Below are 13,112 nucleotides of genomic sequence, written 5' to 3'. Positions count from 1 at the left end.
TCTCTCTCCCCGTGTCTCTCTCACCGTGTCTCTCTTTCCCCGTGTCTCTCTCCCCGTGTCTCTCTTTCCCCGTGTCTCTCTCCCCGTGTCTCTCTTTCCCCGTGTCTCTCTCCCCGTGTCTCTCTCCCCGTGTCTCCCCGTGTCTCTCTCTCCCCGTGTCTCTCTCCCCGTGTCTCCCCATGTCTCTCTTTCCCCGTGTCTCTTTCCCCGTGTCTCTCTTTCCCCGTGTCTCTCTCCCCGTGTCTCTCTCTCACCGTGTCTCTCTCCCCGTGTCTCTCTCTCCCCGTGTCTCTCCCCGTGTCTCTCTCTCCCCATGTCTCTCTCTCCCCGTGTCTCTCCCCGTGTCTCTCTCTCCCCGTGTCTCTCTTTCCCCGTGTCTCTCTCCCCGTGTCTCTCTTTCCCCGTGTCTCTCTCCCCGTGTCTCTCCCCGTGTCTCTCCCCGTGTCTCTCTCTCCCCGTGTCTCTCTCTCCCCGTGTCTCTCCCCGTGTCTCTCTCTCCCCGTGTCTCTCTCTCACTGTGTCTCTCTCTCCCCGTGTCTCTCTTTCCCCGTGTCTCTCTCCCCGTGTCTCTCTTTCCCCGTGTCTCTCTCTCCCCGTGTCTCTCTTTCCCCGTGTCTCTCTCCCCGTGTCTCTCTTTCCCCGTGTCTCTCTCTCCCCGTGTCTCTCTTTCCCCGTGTCTCTCTCCCCGTGTCTCTCTTTCCCCGTGTCTCTCTCCCCGTGTCTCTCTTTCCCCGTGTCTCTCTCACCGTGTCTCTCTCCCCGTGTCTCTCTCCCCGTGTCTCTCTTTCCCCGTGTCTCTCTCCCCGTGTCTCTCTCACCGTGTCTCTCTCCCCGTGTCTCTCTCTCCCCGTGTCTCTCTCTCCCCGTGTCTCTCTCCCCGTGTCTCTCTTTCCCCGTGTCTCTCTCCCCGTGTCTCTCTCCCCGTGTCTCTCTCCCCGTGTCTCTCTTTCCCCGTGTCTCTCTCCCCGTGTCTCTCTCCCCGTGTCTCTCTCTCCCCGTGTCTCTCTCCCCGTGTCTCTCTTTCCCCGTGTCTCTCTTTCCCCGTGTCTCTCTCCCCGTGTCTCTCTCTCCCCGTGTCTCTCTTTCCCCGTGTCTCTCTCCCCGTGTCTCTCTCTCCCCGTGTCTCTCTCTCCCCGTGTCTCTCTTTCCCCGTGTCTCTCTCCCCGTGTCTCTCTCTCCCCGTGTCTCTCTCCCCGTGTCTCTCTCTCCCCGTGTCTCTCTCTCACCGTGTCTCTCTCCCCGTGTCTCTCTCTCCCCATGTCTCTCTCACCGTGTCTCTCTCCCCGTGTCTCTCTCCCCGTGTCTCTCTCTCCCCGTGTCTCTCTCCCCGTGTCTCTCTCTCCCCGTGTCTCTCTCTCCCCGTGTCTCTCTCCCCGTGTCTCTCTCCCCGTGTCTCTCTCCCCGTGTCTCTCTCTCCCCGTGTCTCTCTCTCACTGTGTCTCTCTCCCCGTGTCTCTCTCTCACCGTGTCTCTCTCCCCGTGTCTCTCTCCCCGTGTCTCTCTCCCCGTGTCTCTCTCTCCTCGTGTCTCTCTCCCCGTGTCTCTCTCTCCCCGTGTCTCTCTCTCACTGTGTCTCTCTCCCCGTGTCTCTCTCTCACCGTGTCTCTCTCCCCGTGTCTCTCTCCCCGTGTCTCTCTTTCCCCGTGTCTCTCTCCCCGTGTCTCTCTCCCCGTGTCTCTCCCCGTGTCTCTCTCTCCCCGTGTCTCTCTCTCACTGTGTCTCTCTCTCCCCGTGTCTCTCTTTCCCCGTGTCTCTCTCCCCGTGTCTCTCTCTCACTGTGTCTCTCTCTCCCCGTGTCTCTCTTTCCCCGTGTCTCTCTCCCCGTGTCTCTCTTTCCCCGTGTCTCTCTCTCCCCGTGTCTCTCTTTCCCCGTGTCTCTCTCCCCGTGTCTCTCTTTCCCCGTGTCTCTCTCCCCGTGTCTCTCTTTCCCCGTGTCTCTCTCACCGTGTCTCTCTCCCCGTGTCTCTCTCTCCCCGTGTCTCTCTTTCCCCGTGTCTCTCTCCCCGTGTCTCTCTTTCCCCGTGTCTCTCTCCCCGTGTCTCTCTCACCGTGTCTCTCTCCCCGTGTCTCTCTCTCCCCGTGTCTCTCTCTCCCCGTGTCTCTCTCCCCGTGTCTCTCTTTCCCCGTGTCTCTCTCCCCGTGTCTCTCTCCCCGTGTCTCTCTCCCCGTGTCTCTCTCTCCCCGTGTCTCTCTCCCCGTGTCTCTCTTTCCCCGTGTCTCTCTTTCCCCGTGTCTCTCTCCCCGTGTCTCTCTCTCCCCGTGTCTCTCTCACCGTGTCTCTCTCCCCGTGTCTCTCTCTCCCCGTGTCTCTCCCCGTGTCTCTCTCTCCCCGTGTCTCTCTCTCACTGTGTCTCTCTCCCCGTGTCTCTCTCTCCCCGTGTCTCTCTTTCCCCGTGTCTCTCTCCCCGTGTCTCTCTCCCCGTGTCTCTCTTTCCCCGTGTCTCTCTTTCCCCGTGTCTCTCTCCCCGTGTCTCTCTCTCCCCGTGTCTCTCTCACCGTGTCTCTCTCCCCGTGTCTCTCTCTCCCCGTGTCTCTCCCCGTGTCTCTCTCTCCCCGTGTCTCTCTTTCCCCGTGTCTCTCTCCCCGTGTCTCTCTCTCCCCGTGTCTCTCTCTCCCCGTGTCTCTCTCCCCGTGTCTCTCTCTCACCGTGTCTCTCTCCCCGTGTCTCTCTCACCGTGTCTCTCTCCCCGTGTCTCTCTCTCCCCGTGTCTCTCTCTCCCCGTGTCTCTCTCCCCGTGTCTCTCTTTCCCCGTGTCTCTCTCCCCGTGTCTCTCTCCCCGTGTCTCTCTCCCCGTGTCTCTCTTTCCCCGTGTCTCTCTCCCCGTGTCTCTCTCCCCGTGTCTCTCTCTCCCCGTGTCTCTCTCCCCGTGTCTCTCTTTCCCCGTGTCTCTCTTTCCCCGTGTCTCTCTCCCCGTGTCTCTCTCTCCCCGTGTCTCTCTCACCGTGTCTCTCTCCCCGTGTCTCTCTCTCCCCGTGTCTCTCCCCGTGTCTCTCTCTCCCCGTGTCTCTCTCTCCCCGTGTCTCTCTTTCCCCGTGTCTCTCTCCCCGTGTCTCTCTCTCCCCGTGTCTCTCTCCCCGTGTCTCTCTCTCCCCGTGTCTCTCTCACCGTGTCTCTCTTTCCCCGTGTCTCTCTCCCCGTGTCTCTCTCACCGTGTCTCTCTCCCCGTGTCTCTCTCTCCCCGTGTCTCTCTCTCCCCGTGTCTCTCTCCCCGTGTCTCTCTTTCCCCGTGTCTCTCTCACCGTGTCTCTCTCCCCGTGTCTCCCCGTGTCTCTCTTTCCCCGTGTCTCTCTCCCCGTGTCTCTCTCACCGTGTCTCTCTCCCCGTGTCTCTCTCTCCCCGTGTCTCTCTCTCCCCGTGTCTCTCTCCCCGTGTCTCTCTTTCCCCGTGTCTCTCTCCCCGTGTCTCTCTCCCCGTGTCTCTCTCCCCGTGTCTCTCTTTCCCCGTGTCTCTCTCCCCGTGTCTCTCTCCCCGTGTCTCTCTCTCCCCGTGTCTCTCTCCCCGTGTCTCTCTTTCCCCGTGTCTCTCTTTCCCCGTGTCTCTCTCCCCGTGTCTCTCTCTCCCCGTGTCTCTCTCACCGTGTCTCTCTCCCCGTGTCTCTCTCTCCCCGTGTCTCTCCCCGTGTCTCTCTCTCCCCGTGTCTCTCTCTCCCCGTGTCTCTCTTTCCCCGTGTCTCTCTCCCCGTGTCTCTCTCTCCCCGTGTCTCTCTCCCCGTGTCTCTCTCTCCCCGTGTCTCTCTCACCGTGTCTCTCTCCCCGTGTCTCTCTCTCCCCGTGTCTCTCTCTCACCGTGTCTCTCTCCCCGTGTCTCTCTCTCCCCATGTCTCTCTCACCGTGTCTCTCGCCCCGTGTCTCTCTCCCCGTGTCTCTCTCTCCCCGTGTCTCTCTCCCCGTGTCTCTCTCTCCCCGTGTCTCTCTCTCCCCGTGTCTCTCTCCCCGTGTCTCTCTCCCCGTGTCTCTCTCCCCGTGTCTCTCTCTCCCCGTGTCTCTCTCTCACTGTGTCTCTCTCCCCGTGTCTCTCTCTCACCGTGTCTCTCTCCCCGTGTCTCTCTCCCCGTGTCTCTCTCCCCGTGTCTCTCTCTCCTCGTGTCTCTCTCCCCGTGTCTCTCTCTCCCCGTGTCTCTCTCTCACTGTGTCTCTCTCCCCGTGTCTCTCTCTCACCGTGTCTCTCTCCCCGTGTCTCTCTCCCCGTGTCTCTCTTTCCCCGTGTCTCTCTCCCCGTGTCTCTCTCCCCGTGTCTCTCTCCCCGTGTCTCTCCCCGTGTCTCTCTCTCCCCGTGTCTCTCTCTCACTGTGTTTCTCTCTCCCCGTGTCTCTCTTTCCCCGTGTCTCTCTCCCCGTGTCTCTCTCTCACTGTGTCTCTCTCTCCCCGTGTCTCTCTTTCCCCGTGTCTCTCTCCCCGTGTCTCTCTTTCCCCGTGTCTCTCTCTCCCCGTGTCTCTCTTTCCCCGTGTCTCTCTCCCCGTGTCTCTCTTTCCCCGTGTCTCTCTCCCCGTGTCTCTCTTTCCCCGTGTCTCTCTCACCATGTCTCTCTCCCCGTGTCTCTCTCTCCCCGTGTCTCTCTTTCCCCGTGTCTCTCTCCCCGTGTCTCTCTTTCCCCGTGTCTCTCTCCCCGTGTCTCTCTCACCGTGTCTCTCTCCCCGTGTCTCTCTCTCCCCGTGTCTCTCTCTCCCCGTGTCTCTCTCCCCGTGTCTCTCTTTCCCCGTGTCTCTCTCCCCGTGTCTCTCTCCCCGTGTCTCTCTCCCCGTGTCTCTCTCTCCCCGTGTCTCTCTCCCCGTGTCTCTCTTTCCCCGTGTCTCTCTTTCCCCGTGTCTCTCTCCCCGTGTCTCTCTCTCCCCGTGTCTCTCTCACCGTGTCTCTCACCCCGTGTCTCTCTCTCCCCGTGTCTCTCCCCGTGTCTCTCTCTCCCCGTGTTTCTCTCTCACTGTGTCTCTCTCCCCGTGTCTCTCTCTCCCCGTGTCTCTCTTTCCCCGTGTCTCTCTCCCCGTGTCTCTCTCCCCGTGTCTCTCTTTCCCCGTGTCTCTCTTTCCCCGTGTCTCTCTCCCCGTGTCTCTCTCTCCCCGTGTCTCTCTCACCGTGTCTCTCTCCCCGTGTCTCTCTCTCCCCGTGTCTCTCCCCGTGTCTCTCTCTCCCCGTGTCTCTCTTTCCCCGTGTCTCTCTCCCCGTGTCTCTCTCTCCCCGTGTCTCTCTCTCCCCGTGTCTCTCTCCCCGTGTCTCTCTCTCACCGTGTCTCTCTCCCCGTGTCTCTCTCTCCCCGTGTCTCTCTCACCGTGTCTCTCTCCCCGTGTCTCTCTCCCCGTGTCTCTCTCTCCCCGTGTCTCTCTCTCCCCGTGTCTCTCTCCCCGTGTCTCTCTCTCCCCGTGTCTCTCTCTCCCCGTGTCTCTCTCCCCGTGTCTCTCTCCCCGTGTCTCTCTCCCCGTGTCTCTCTCTCCCCGTGTCTCTCTCTCACTGTGTCTCTCTCCCCGTGTCTCTCTCTCACCGTGTCTCTCTCCCCGTGTCTCTCTCCCCGTGTCTCTCTCCCCGTGTCTCTCTCTCCCCGTGTCTCTCTCCCCGTGTCTCTCTCTCCCCGTGTCTCTCTCTCACTGTGTCTCTCTCCCCGTGTCTCTCTCTCACCGTGTCTCTCCCCGTGTCTCTCTCCCCGTGTCTCTCTCACCGTGTCTCTCTTTCCCCGTGTCTCTCTCCCCGTGTCTCTCTCCCCGTGTCTCTCTTTCCCCGTGTCTCTCTCCCCGTGTCTCTCTTTCCCCGTGTCTCTCTCCCCGTGTCTCTCTTTCCCCGTGTCTCTCTCTCCCCGTGTCTCTCTCCCCGTGTCTCTCCCCGTGTCTCTCTCTCCCCGTGTCTCTCTCCCCGTGTCTCTCTTTCCCCGTGTCTCTCTCCCCGTGTCTCTCTCCCCGTGTCTCTCTTTCCCCGTGTCTCTCTCCCCGTGTCTCTCTTTCCCCGTGTCTCTCTCACTGTGTCTCTCTCCCCGTGTCTCTCTCCCCGTGTCTCTCTCACCGTGTCTCTCTTTCCCCGTGTCTCTCTCCCCGTGTCTCTCTCCCCGTGTCTCTCTCCCCGTGTCTCTCTCCCCGTGTCTCTCTCCAGGTTTGTGCGTCGCCTGCTACACTTCGTGACTCCGTCTGCGCGACTGTTCTCGTGCGTTGACGCGGCGCTGGAGAGTGGACGCTCCATCTCCTTGTCCGCCTTGGACCTCACCACGTTCCTGCTACACTCGGACGATGTGAGGAGAGAGACACGGAGAGACACGGGGAGAGAGACACGGGGAGGGAGAGACACGGGGAGAGAGACACGGGGAGAGAGACACGGGGAGAGACGGGGAGAGAGACACGGGGAGAGACGGGGAGAGAGACACGGAGAGAGACACGGGGAGAGAGACACGGGGAGAGAGACACGGGGAGAGAGACTGAGTGAGTGTCTGAGTGAGTAGTGGCTGAGTGAGTGTCTGAGTGGGTGAGTGAGTGAGTGACTGTCTGAGTGTCTAAGTGAGTGAGTGTTTGAGTGAGTGTCTAAGTGAATGAGTGTCTGAGTGAGTGTCCGAGTGAGTTTCTGAGTCAGTGAGTGAGTGTCTAAGTGAGTGAGTGACTGAGTGTCTGAGTGAGTGTCTGAGTGTCTGAGTGAGTGTCTAAGTGACTGAGTGTCTGAGTGACTGACTGACTGAGCGAGTGTCTAAGTGACTGAGTGTCTGAGTGAGTGAGTGGCTGAGTGAGTGAGTGAGTGGTGAGTGAGTGGGTGAGTGAGTGGCTGAGTGAGTAGCTGAGTGAGTAGCTGAGTGAGTGAGTGGTTGAGTGAGTGAGTGAGTGGTGAGTGAGTGGGTGAGTGAGTGGCTGAGTGAGTGGCTGAGTGAGTGAGTGAGTGGTGAGTGAGTGGGTGAGTGAGTGGCTGAGTGAGTGAGTGGCTGAGTGAGTGAGTGAGTGGTGAGTGAGTGGGTGAGTGAGTAGCTGAGTGAGTGAGTGGCTGAGTGAGTGAGTGAGTGGTGAGTGAGTGGGTGAGTGAGTGGCTGAGTGAGTAGCTGAGTGAGTAGCTGAGTGAGTGAGTGGTTGAGTGAGTGAGTGGCTGAGTGAGTGAGTGTCTAAGTTAGTGAGTGGTTGAGTGAGTGAGTGGCTGAGTGAGTGAGTGTCTGAGTGGGTGAGTGAGTGTCTGAGTGACTGACTGAGTGTCTGTGTGTCTGAGTGACTGACTGAGTGTCTGTATGTCTGAGTGACTGACTGAGTGTCTGAGCGAGTGAGTGAGTGTCTGAGTGACTGACTGACTGAGTGTCTTGTGTGTCCCCCTGTCTCCGTGTCTATCTACAGGACGGAGTCACCTACTTGGACGAACTCCTGAAGGACATCGTCAGCTGGCTGTCTATGTGTCCATCTCTTAGCGGAGGCTCCGAACGATGTCTCAGTGCCAGTCCACTCAGCTCCACCCTCAGCTCCACCTATCCACTCATCCTGGGCTCACTCACCCCGCACAGCCGCGGACTGAAGGCCCTAGAGAAGGCCGGGGTCTTTCAGACGTGAGGAGACGACACACGGCACTACCACTACCACTACAACTACAACCACAACCACTCACAGTGACACACGGCACAACCACTCCTGACTGAGCGACTGAGTGAGGGACTGAGTGAGTGAGTGAGTGACTGAGTGAGTGACTGACTGAGTGACTGACTGACTGAGTGAGTGACTGACTGAGTGAGTGACTGACTGAGTGACTGAGTGAGTGACTGGGCTCACTCACCCCGCACAGCCGCGGACTGAAGGCCCTAGAGAAGGCCGGGGTCTTTCAGACGTGAGGAGACGACACACGGCACTAGCACTACCACTACAACTACAACCACAACCACTCACAGTGACACACGGCACTACCACTACAACCACAACTACTCACAGTGACACACGGCACTACCACTAGCACTACCACTACTCACAGTGACACACGGCACAACCACTCCTGACTGAGCAAGTGAGTGAGGGACTGAGTGAGTGAGTGACTGAGTGAGCGACTGAGTGAGTGACTGAGTGAGCGACTGAGTGAGTGACTGAGTGAGTGGATGAGTGAGTGACTGAGTGAGTGAGTGAGAGACTGAGTGAGCGACTGAGTGAGCGACTGAGTGAGTGACTGAGTGAGTGACTGAGTGAGTGACTGAGTGAGTGAGTGAGAGACTGAGTGAGCGACTGAGTGAGCGACTGAGTGAGTGACTGAGTGAGTGACTGAGTGAGTGACTGAGTGAGTGAGTGAGAGACTGAGTGAGCGACTGAGTGAGCGACTGAGTGAGTGACTGAGTGAGTGACTGAGTGAGTGACTGAGTGAGTGACTGAGTGAGTGACTGAGTGAGCGACTGAGTGAGTGACTGAGTGACTGACTGAGTGAGTGACTGAGTGAGTGAGTGAGAGACTGAGTGAGCGACTGAGTGAGCGACTGAGTGAGTGACTGAGTGAGTGACTGAGTGAGTGACTGAGTGAGTGAGTGAGAGACTGAGTGAGCGACTGAGTGAGCGACTGAGTGAGTGACTGAGTGAGTGACTGAGTGAGTGACTGAGTGAGTGACTGAGTGAGCGACTGAGTGAGTGACTGAGTGACTGACTGAGTGAGTGACTGAGTGAGTGACTGAGTGAGTGACTGAGTGAGCGACTGAGTGAGTGACTGAGTGAGTGACTGAGTGAGTGGATGAGTGAGTGACTGAGTGAGTGAGTGAGTGACTGAGTGAGTGACTGAGTGAGTGACTGAGTGAGTGACTGAGTGAGTGACTGAGTGAGTGAGTGAGAGACTGAGTGAGCGACTGAGTGAGCGACTGAGTGAGTGACTGAGTGAGTGACTGAGTGAGTGACTGAGTGGATGAGTGAGTGACTGAGTGAGTGACTGAGTGAGCGACTGAGTGAGTGACTGAGTGACTGACTGAGTGAGTGACTGAGTGAGTGACTGAGTGAGTGACTGAGTGAGCGACTGAGTGAGTGACTGAGTGAGTGACTGAGTGAGCGACTGAGTGAGTGACTGAGTGAGTGGATGAGTGAGTGACTGAGTGAGTGAGTGAGTGAGTGACTGAGTGAGTGACTGAATGTCTGAGTGAGTGGGTGGGTGACTGACTGACTGACTGAGTGAGTGACTGACTGAGTGTCTGAGTGAGTGGGTGGGTGGGTGGGTGGGTGGATGAGTGTCTGAGTGAGTGGGTGAGTGGGTGGATGAGTGGGTGAGTGGGTGAGTGAGTGAGTGACTGACTGAGTGACTGAGTGAGTGAGTGAGTGAGCGACTGAGTGAGTGGATGAGTGACTGAGTGAGTGACTGAGTGAGTGACTGACTGAGTGACTGAGTGACTGAGCGACTGAGTGACTGAGTGAGTGAGCAACTGAGTGAGTGGATGAGTGACTGAGTGAGTGACTGAGTGACTGAGTGAGTGAGCGACTGAGTGACTGAGTGACTGAGTGAGTGACTGAGTGACTGAGTGAGTGAGTGAGTGACTGACTGAGTGACTGAGTGACTGAGTGAGTGACTGAGTGACTGAGTGAGTGAGCGACTGAGTGACTGAGTGACTGAGTGAGTGACTGAGTGACTGAGTGAGTGAGTGAGTGACTGACTGAGTGACTGAGTGACTGAGTGAGTGACTGAGTGACTGAGTGAGTGAGCGACTGAGTGACTGAGTGACTGAGTGAGTGACTGAGTGACTGAGTGAGTGAGCGACTGAGTGACTGAGTGACTGAGTGAGTGACTGAGTGACTGAGTGAGTGAGTGAGTGACTGACTGAGTGACTGAGTGACTGAGTGAGTGACTGAGTGACTGAGTGAGTGAGCGACTGAGTGACTGAGTGACTGAGTGAGTGACTGAGTGACTGAGTGAGTGAGTGAGTGACTGACTGAGTGACTGAGTGACTGAGTGAGTGACTGAGTGACTGAGTGAGTGAGCGACTGAGTGACTGAGTGACTGAGTGAGTGACTGAGTGACTGAGTGAGTGAGTGAGTGACTGACTGAGTGACTGAGTGACTGAGTGAGTGACTGAGTGACTGAGTGAGTGAGCGACTGAGTGACTGAGTGACTGAGTGAGTGACTGAGTGACTGAGTGAGTGAGCGACTGAGTGACTGAGTGACTGAGTGAGTGACTGAGTGACTGAGTGAGTGAGTGAGTGACTGACTGAGTGACTGAGTGACTGAGTGAGTGACTGAGTGACTGAGTGAGTGAGCGACTGAGTGACTGAGTGACTGAGTGAGTGACTGAGTGACTGAGTGAGTGAGTGAGTGACTGACTGAGTGACTGAGTGACTGAGTGAGTGACTGAGTGACTGAGTGAGTGAGCGACTGAGTGACTGAGTGACTGAGTGAGTGACTGAGTGACTGAGTGAGTGAGTGAGTGACTGACTGAGTGACTGAGTGAGTGACTGAGTGACTGAGTGAGCGACTGAGTGACTGAGTGACTGAGCGAGTGAGTGAGTGAGTGACTGAGTGACTGAGTGAGTGTCTGAGTGACTGACTGAGTGACTGACTGAGTGAGTGACTGAGTGACTGAGTGTCTGAGTGAGTGGGTGAGTGGGTGGGTGGGTGGGTGAGTGAGTGAGTGAGTGGGGTGGGTGAGTGGGTGAGTGGGTGGGTGGGTGAGTGACTGACTCAGTGACTGAGTGACTGAGTGAGTGAGTGGGTGAGTGAGTGAGTGAGTGACTGAGTGGGTGAGTGGGTGAGTGGATGGGTGGGTGAGTGGATGAGTGGGTGAGTGGGTGGGTGAGTGGGTCGGTGGGTGGGTGAGTGAGTGGGTGGGTGAGTGGGTCGGTGGGTGGGTGAGTGAGTGGGTGAGTGGGTGGGTGGGTGAGTGGGTGAGTGACTGACTCAGTGACTGAGTGACTGAGTGAGTGAGTGGGTGAATGAGTGAGTGAGTGACTGAGTGGGTGAGTGGGTGAGTGGATGGGTGGATGGGTGGGTGAGTGGATGAGTGGGTGAGTGAGTGAGTGGGTGAGTGGGTGAGTGGATGGGTGGGTGAGTGGATGAGTGGGTGAGTGGGTGAGTGGGTGAGTGGGTGAGTGGGTGGGTGGGTGAGTGGGTGGGTGGGTGAGTGGGTGAGTGGGTGAGTGGGTGAGTGGGTGGGTGGGTGAGTGGGTGAGTGACTGACTCAGTGACTGAGTGACTGAGTGAGTGAGTGGGTGAGGGAGTGCGTGAGTGAGTGACTGAGTGGGTGAGTGGGTGAGTGGATGGATGGGTGAGTGGATGAGTGGGTGAGTGGGTGAGTGGGTGGGTGGGTGAGTGGGTGAGTGACTGACTCAGTGACTGAGTGACTGAGTGAGTGAGTGAGTGAGTGAGTGAGTGACTGAGTGGGTGAGTGGGTGAGTGGGTGAGTGGGTGGGTGGGTGAGTGGGTGAGTGGGTGAGTGACTGACTCAGTGACTGAGTGACTGAGTGAGTGAGTGGGTGAGTGAGTGAGTGAGTGAGTGAGTGACTGAGTGGGTGAGTGGGTGAGTGGATGGGTGGGTGAGTGGATGAGTGGGTGAGTGGGTCGGTGGGTGGGTGAGTGAGTGGGTGGGTGAGTGGGTCGGTGGGTGGGTGAGTGAGTGGGTGAGTGGGTGGGTGGGTGAGTGGGTGAGTGACTGACTCAGTGACTGAGTGACTGAGTGAGTGAGTGGGTGAATGAGTGAGTGAGTGACTGAGTGGGTGAGTGGATGGGTGGATGGGTGGGTGAGTGGATGAGTGGGTGAGTGAGTGAGTGAGTGAGTGGGTGAGTGGGTGAGTGGATGGGTGGGTGAGTGGATGAGTGGGTGAGTGGGTGAGTGGGTGGGTGTGTGAGTGGGTGAGTGACTGACTCAGTGACTGAGTGACTGAGTGAGTGAGTGGGTGAGTGAGTGACTGAGTGGGTGAGTGGGTGAGTGGATGGGTGGGTGAGTGGATGAGTGGGTGAGTGGGTGAGTGGGTGGGTGGGTGAGTGGGTGAGTGGGTGGGTGGGTGAGTGGGTGAGTGAGTGAGTGAGTGAGTGGGTGAGTGGGTGAGTGGATGGGTGGGTGAGTGGATGAGTGGGTGAGTGGGTGAGTGGGTAAGTGGGTGGGTGGGTGAGTGGGTGAGTGGATGAGTGGGTGAGTGGGTGAGTGGGTGGGTGGGTGAGTGGATGAGTGGGTGAGTGGGTGAGTGGGTGGGTGGGTGAGTGGGTGAGTGGGTGAGTGACTGACTCAGTGACTGAGTGACTGAGTGAGTGAGTGGGTGAGTGAGTGAGTGACTGAGTGGGTGAGTGGGTGAGTGGATGGGTGGGTGAGTGGATGAGTGGGTGAGTGGGTGAGTGGGTCGGTGGGTGGGTGAGTGAGTGGGTGGGTGAGTGGGTCGGTGGGTGGGTGAGTGAGTGGGTGAGTGGGTGGGTGGGTGAGTGGGTGAGTGACTGACTCAGTGACTGAGTGACTGAGTGAGTGAGTGGGTGAGTGAGTGAGTGAGTGACTGAGTGGGTGAGTGGGTGAGTGGATGGGTGGGTGAGTGGATGAGTGGGTGAGTGGGTGAGTGGGTGAGTGACTGACTCAGTGACTGAGTGACTGAGTGACTGAGTGGGTGAGTGAGTGAGTGACTGAGTGGGTGAGTGGGTGAGTGAGTGAGTGAGTGACTGAGTGGGTGAGTGGATGAGTGGGTGAGTGAGTGAGTGGGTGAGTGGGTGAGTGGATGGGTGGGTGAGTGGATGAGTGGGTGAGTGGGTGAGTGGGTGGGTGGGTGAGTGGGTGAGTGACTGACTCAGTGACTGAGTGACTGAGTGAGTGAGTGGGTGAGGGAGTGCGTGAGTGAGTGACTGAGTGGGTGAGTGGGTGAGTGGATGGATGGGTGAGTGGATGAGTGGGTGAGTGGGTGAGTGGGTGGGTGGGTGAGTGGGTGAGTGACTGACTCAGTGACTGAGTGACTGAGTGAGTGAGTGGGTGAGTGAGTGAGTGACTGAGTGGGTGAGTGGGTGAGTGGGTGAGTGGGTGAGTGGGTGGGTGGGTGAGTGGGTGAGTGGGTGAGTGACTGACTCAGTGACTGAGTGACTGAGTGAGTGAGTGGGTGAGTGAGTGAGTGAGTGAGTGAGTGACTGAGTGGGTGAGTGGGTGAGTGGATGGGTGGGTGAGTGGATGAGTGGGTGAGTGGGTCGGTGGGTGGGTGAGTGAGTGGGTGAGTGGGTGGGTGGGTGAGTGGGTGAGTGACTGACTCAGTGACTGAGTG

The 13,112-nt window shown here is 58.0% G+C and overlaps 2 protein-coding genes across 2 annotated transcripts in view; both read left to right on the top strand.

Annotated features, from left to right (window-relative positions):
- The window catches only part of LOC144954288 (rapamycin-insensitive companion of mTOR-like), a 24,917-nt gene extending 17,426 nt beyond the window's left edge, over positions 1-7,491 (top strand). The window contains exons 5-6 of the mRNA XM_078884807.1: positions 6,074-6,209; positions 7,282-7,491. Of these exons, the coding sequence (XP_078740933.1) occupies positions 6,074-6,209; positions 7,282-7,491 (346 nt within the window). The remainder of the gene's footprint in view (positions 1-6,073; positions 6,210-7,281) is intronic.
- Positions 7,492-7,703: 212 nt separating this feature from the next.
- LOC144954290 (rapamycin-insensitive companion of mTOR-like) overlaps positions 7,704-13,112 on the top strand; it is a gene marked incomplete at its 3' end in the record, with an annotated part of 44,868 nt that continues 39,459 nt past the window's right edge. The window contains exon 1 of the mRNA XM_078884809.1: positions 7,704-7,762. The remainder of the gene's footprint in view (positions 7,763-13,112) is intronic.

This window comes from Lampetra fluviatilis, unplaced genomic scaffold, assembly GCF_964198595.1.
Source record: "Lampetra fluviatilis unplaced genomic scaffold, kcLamFluv1.1 SCAFFOLD_420, whole genome shotgun sequence".
Taxonomy (NCBI): Eukaryota; Metazoa; Chordata; class Hyperoartia; order Petromyzontiformes; family Petromyzontidae; genus Lampetra; species Lampetra fluviatilis.
This window is presented reverse-complemented; position numbering and strand designations above follow the sequence as displayed.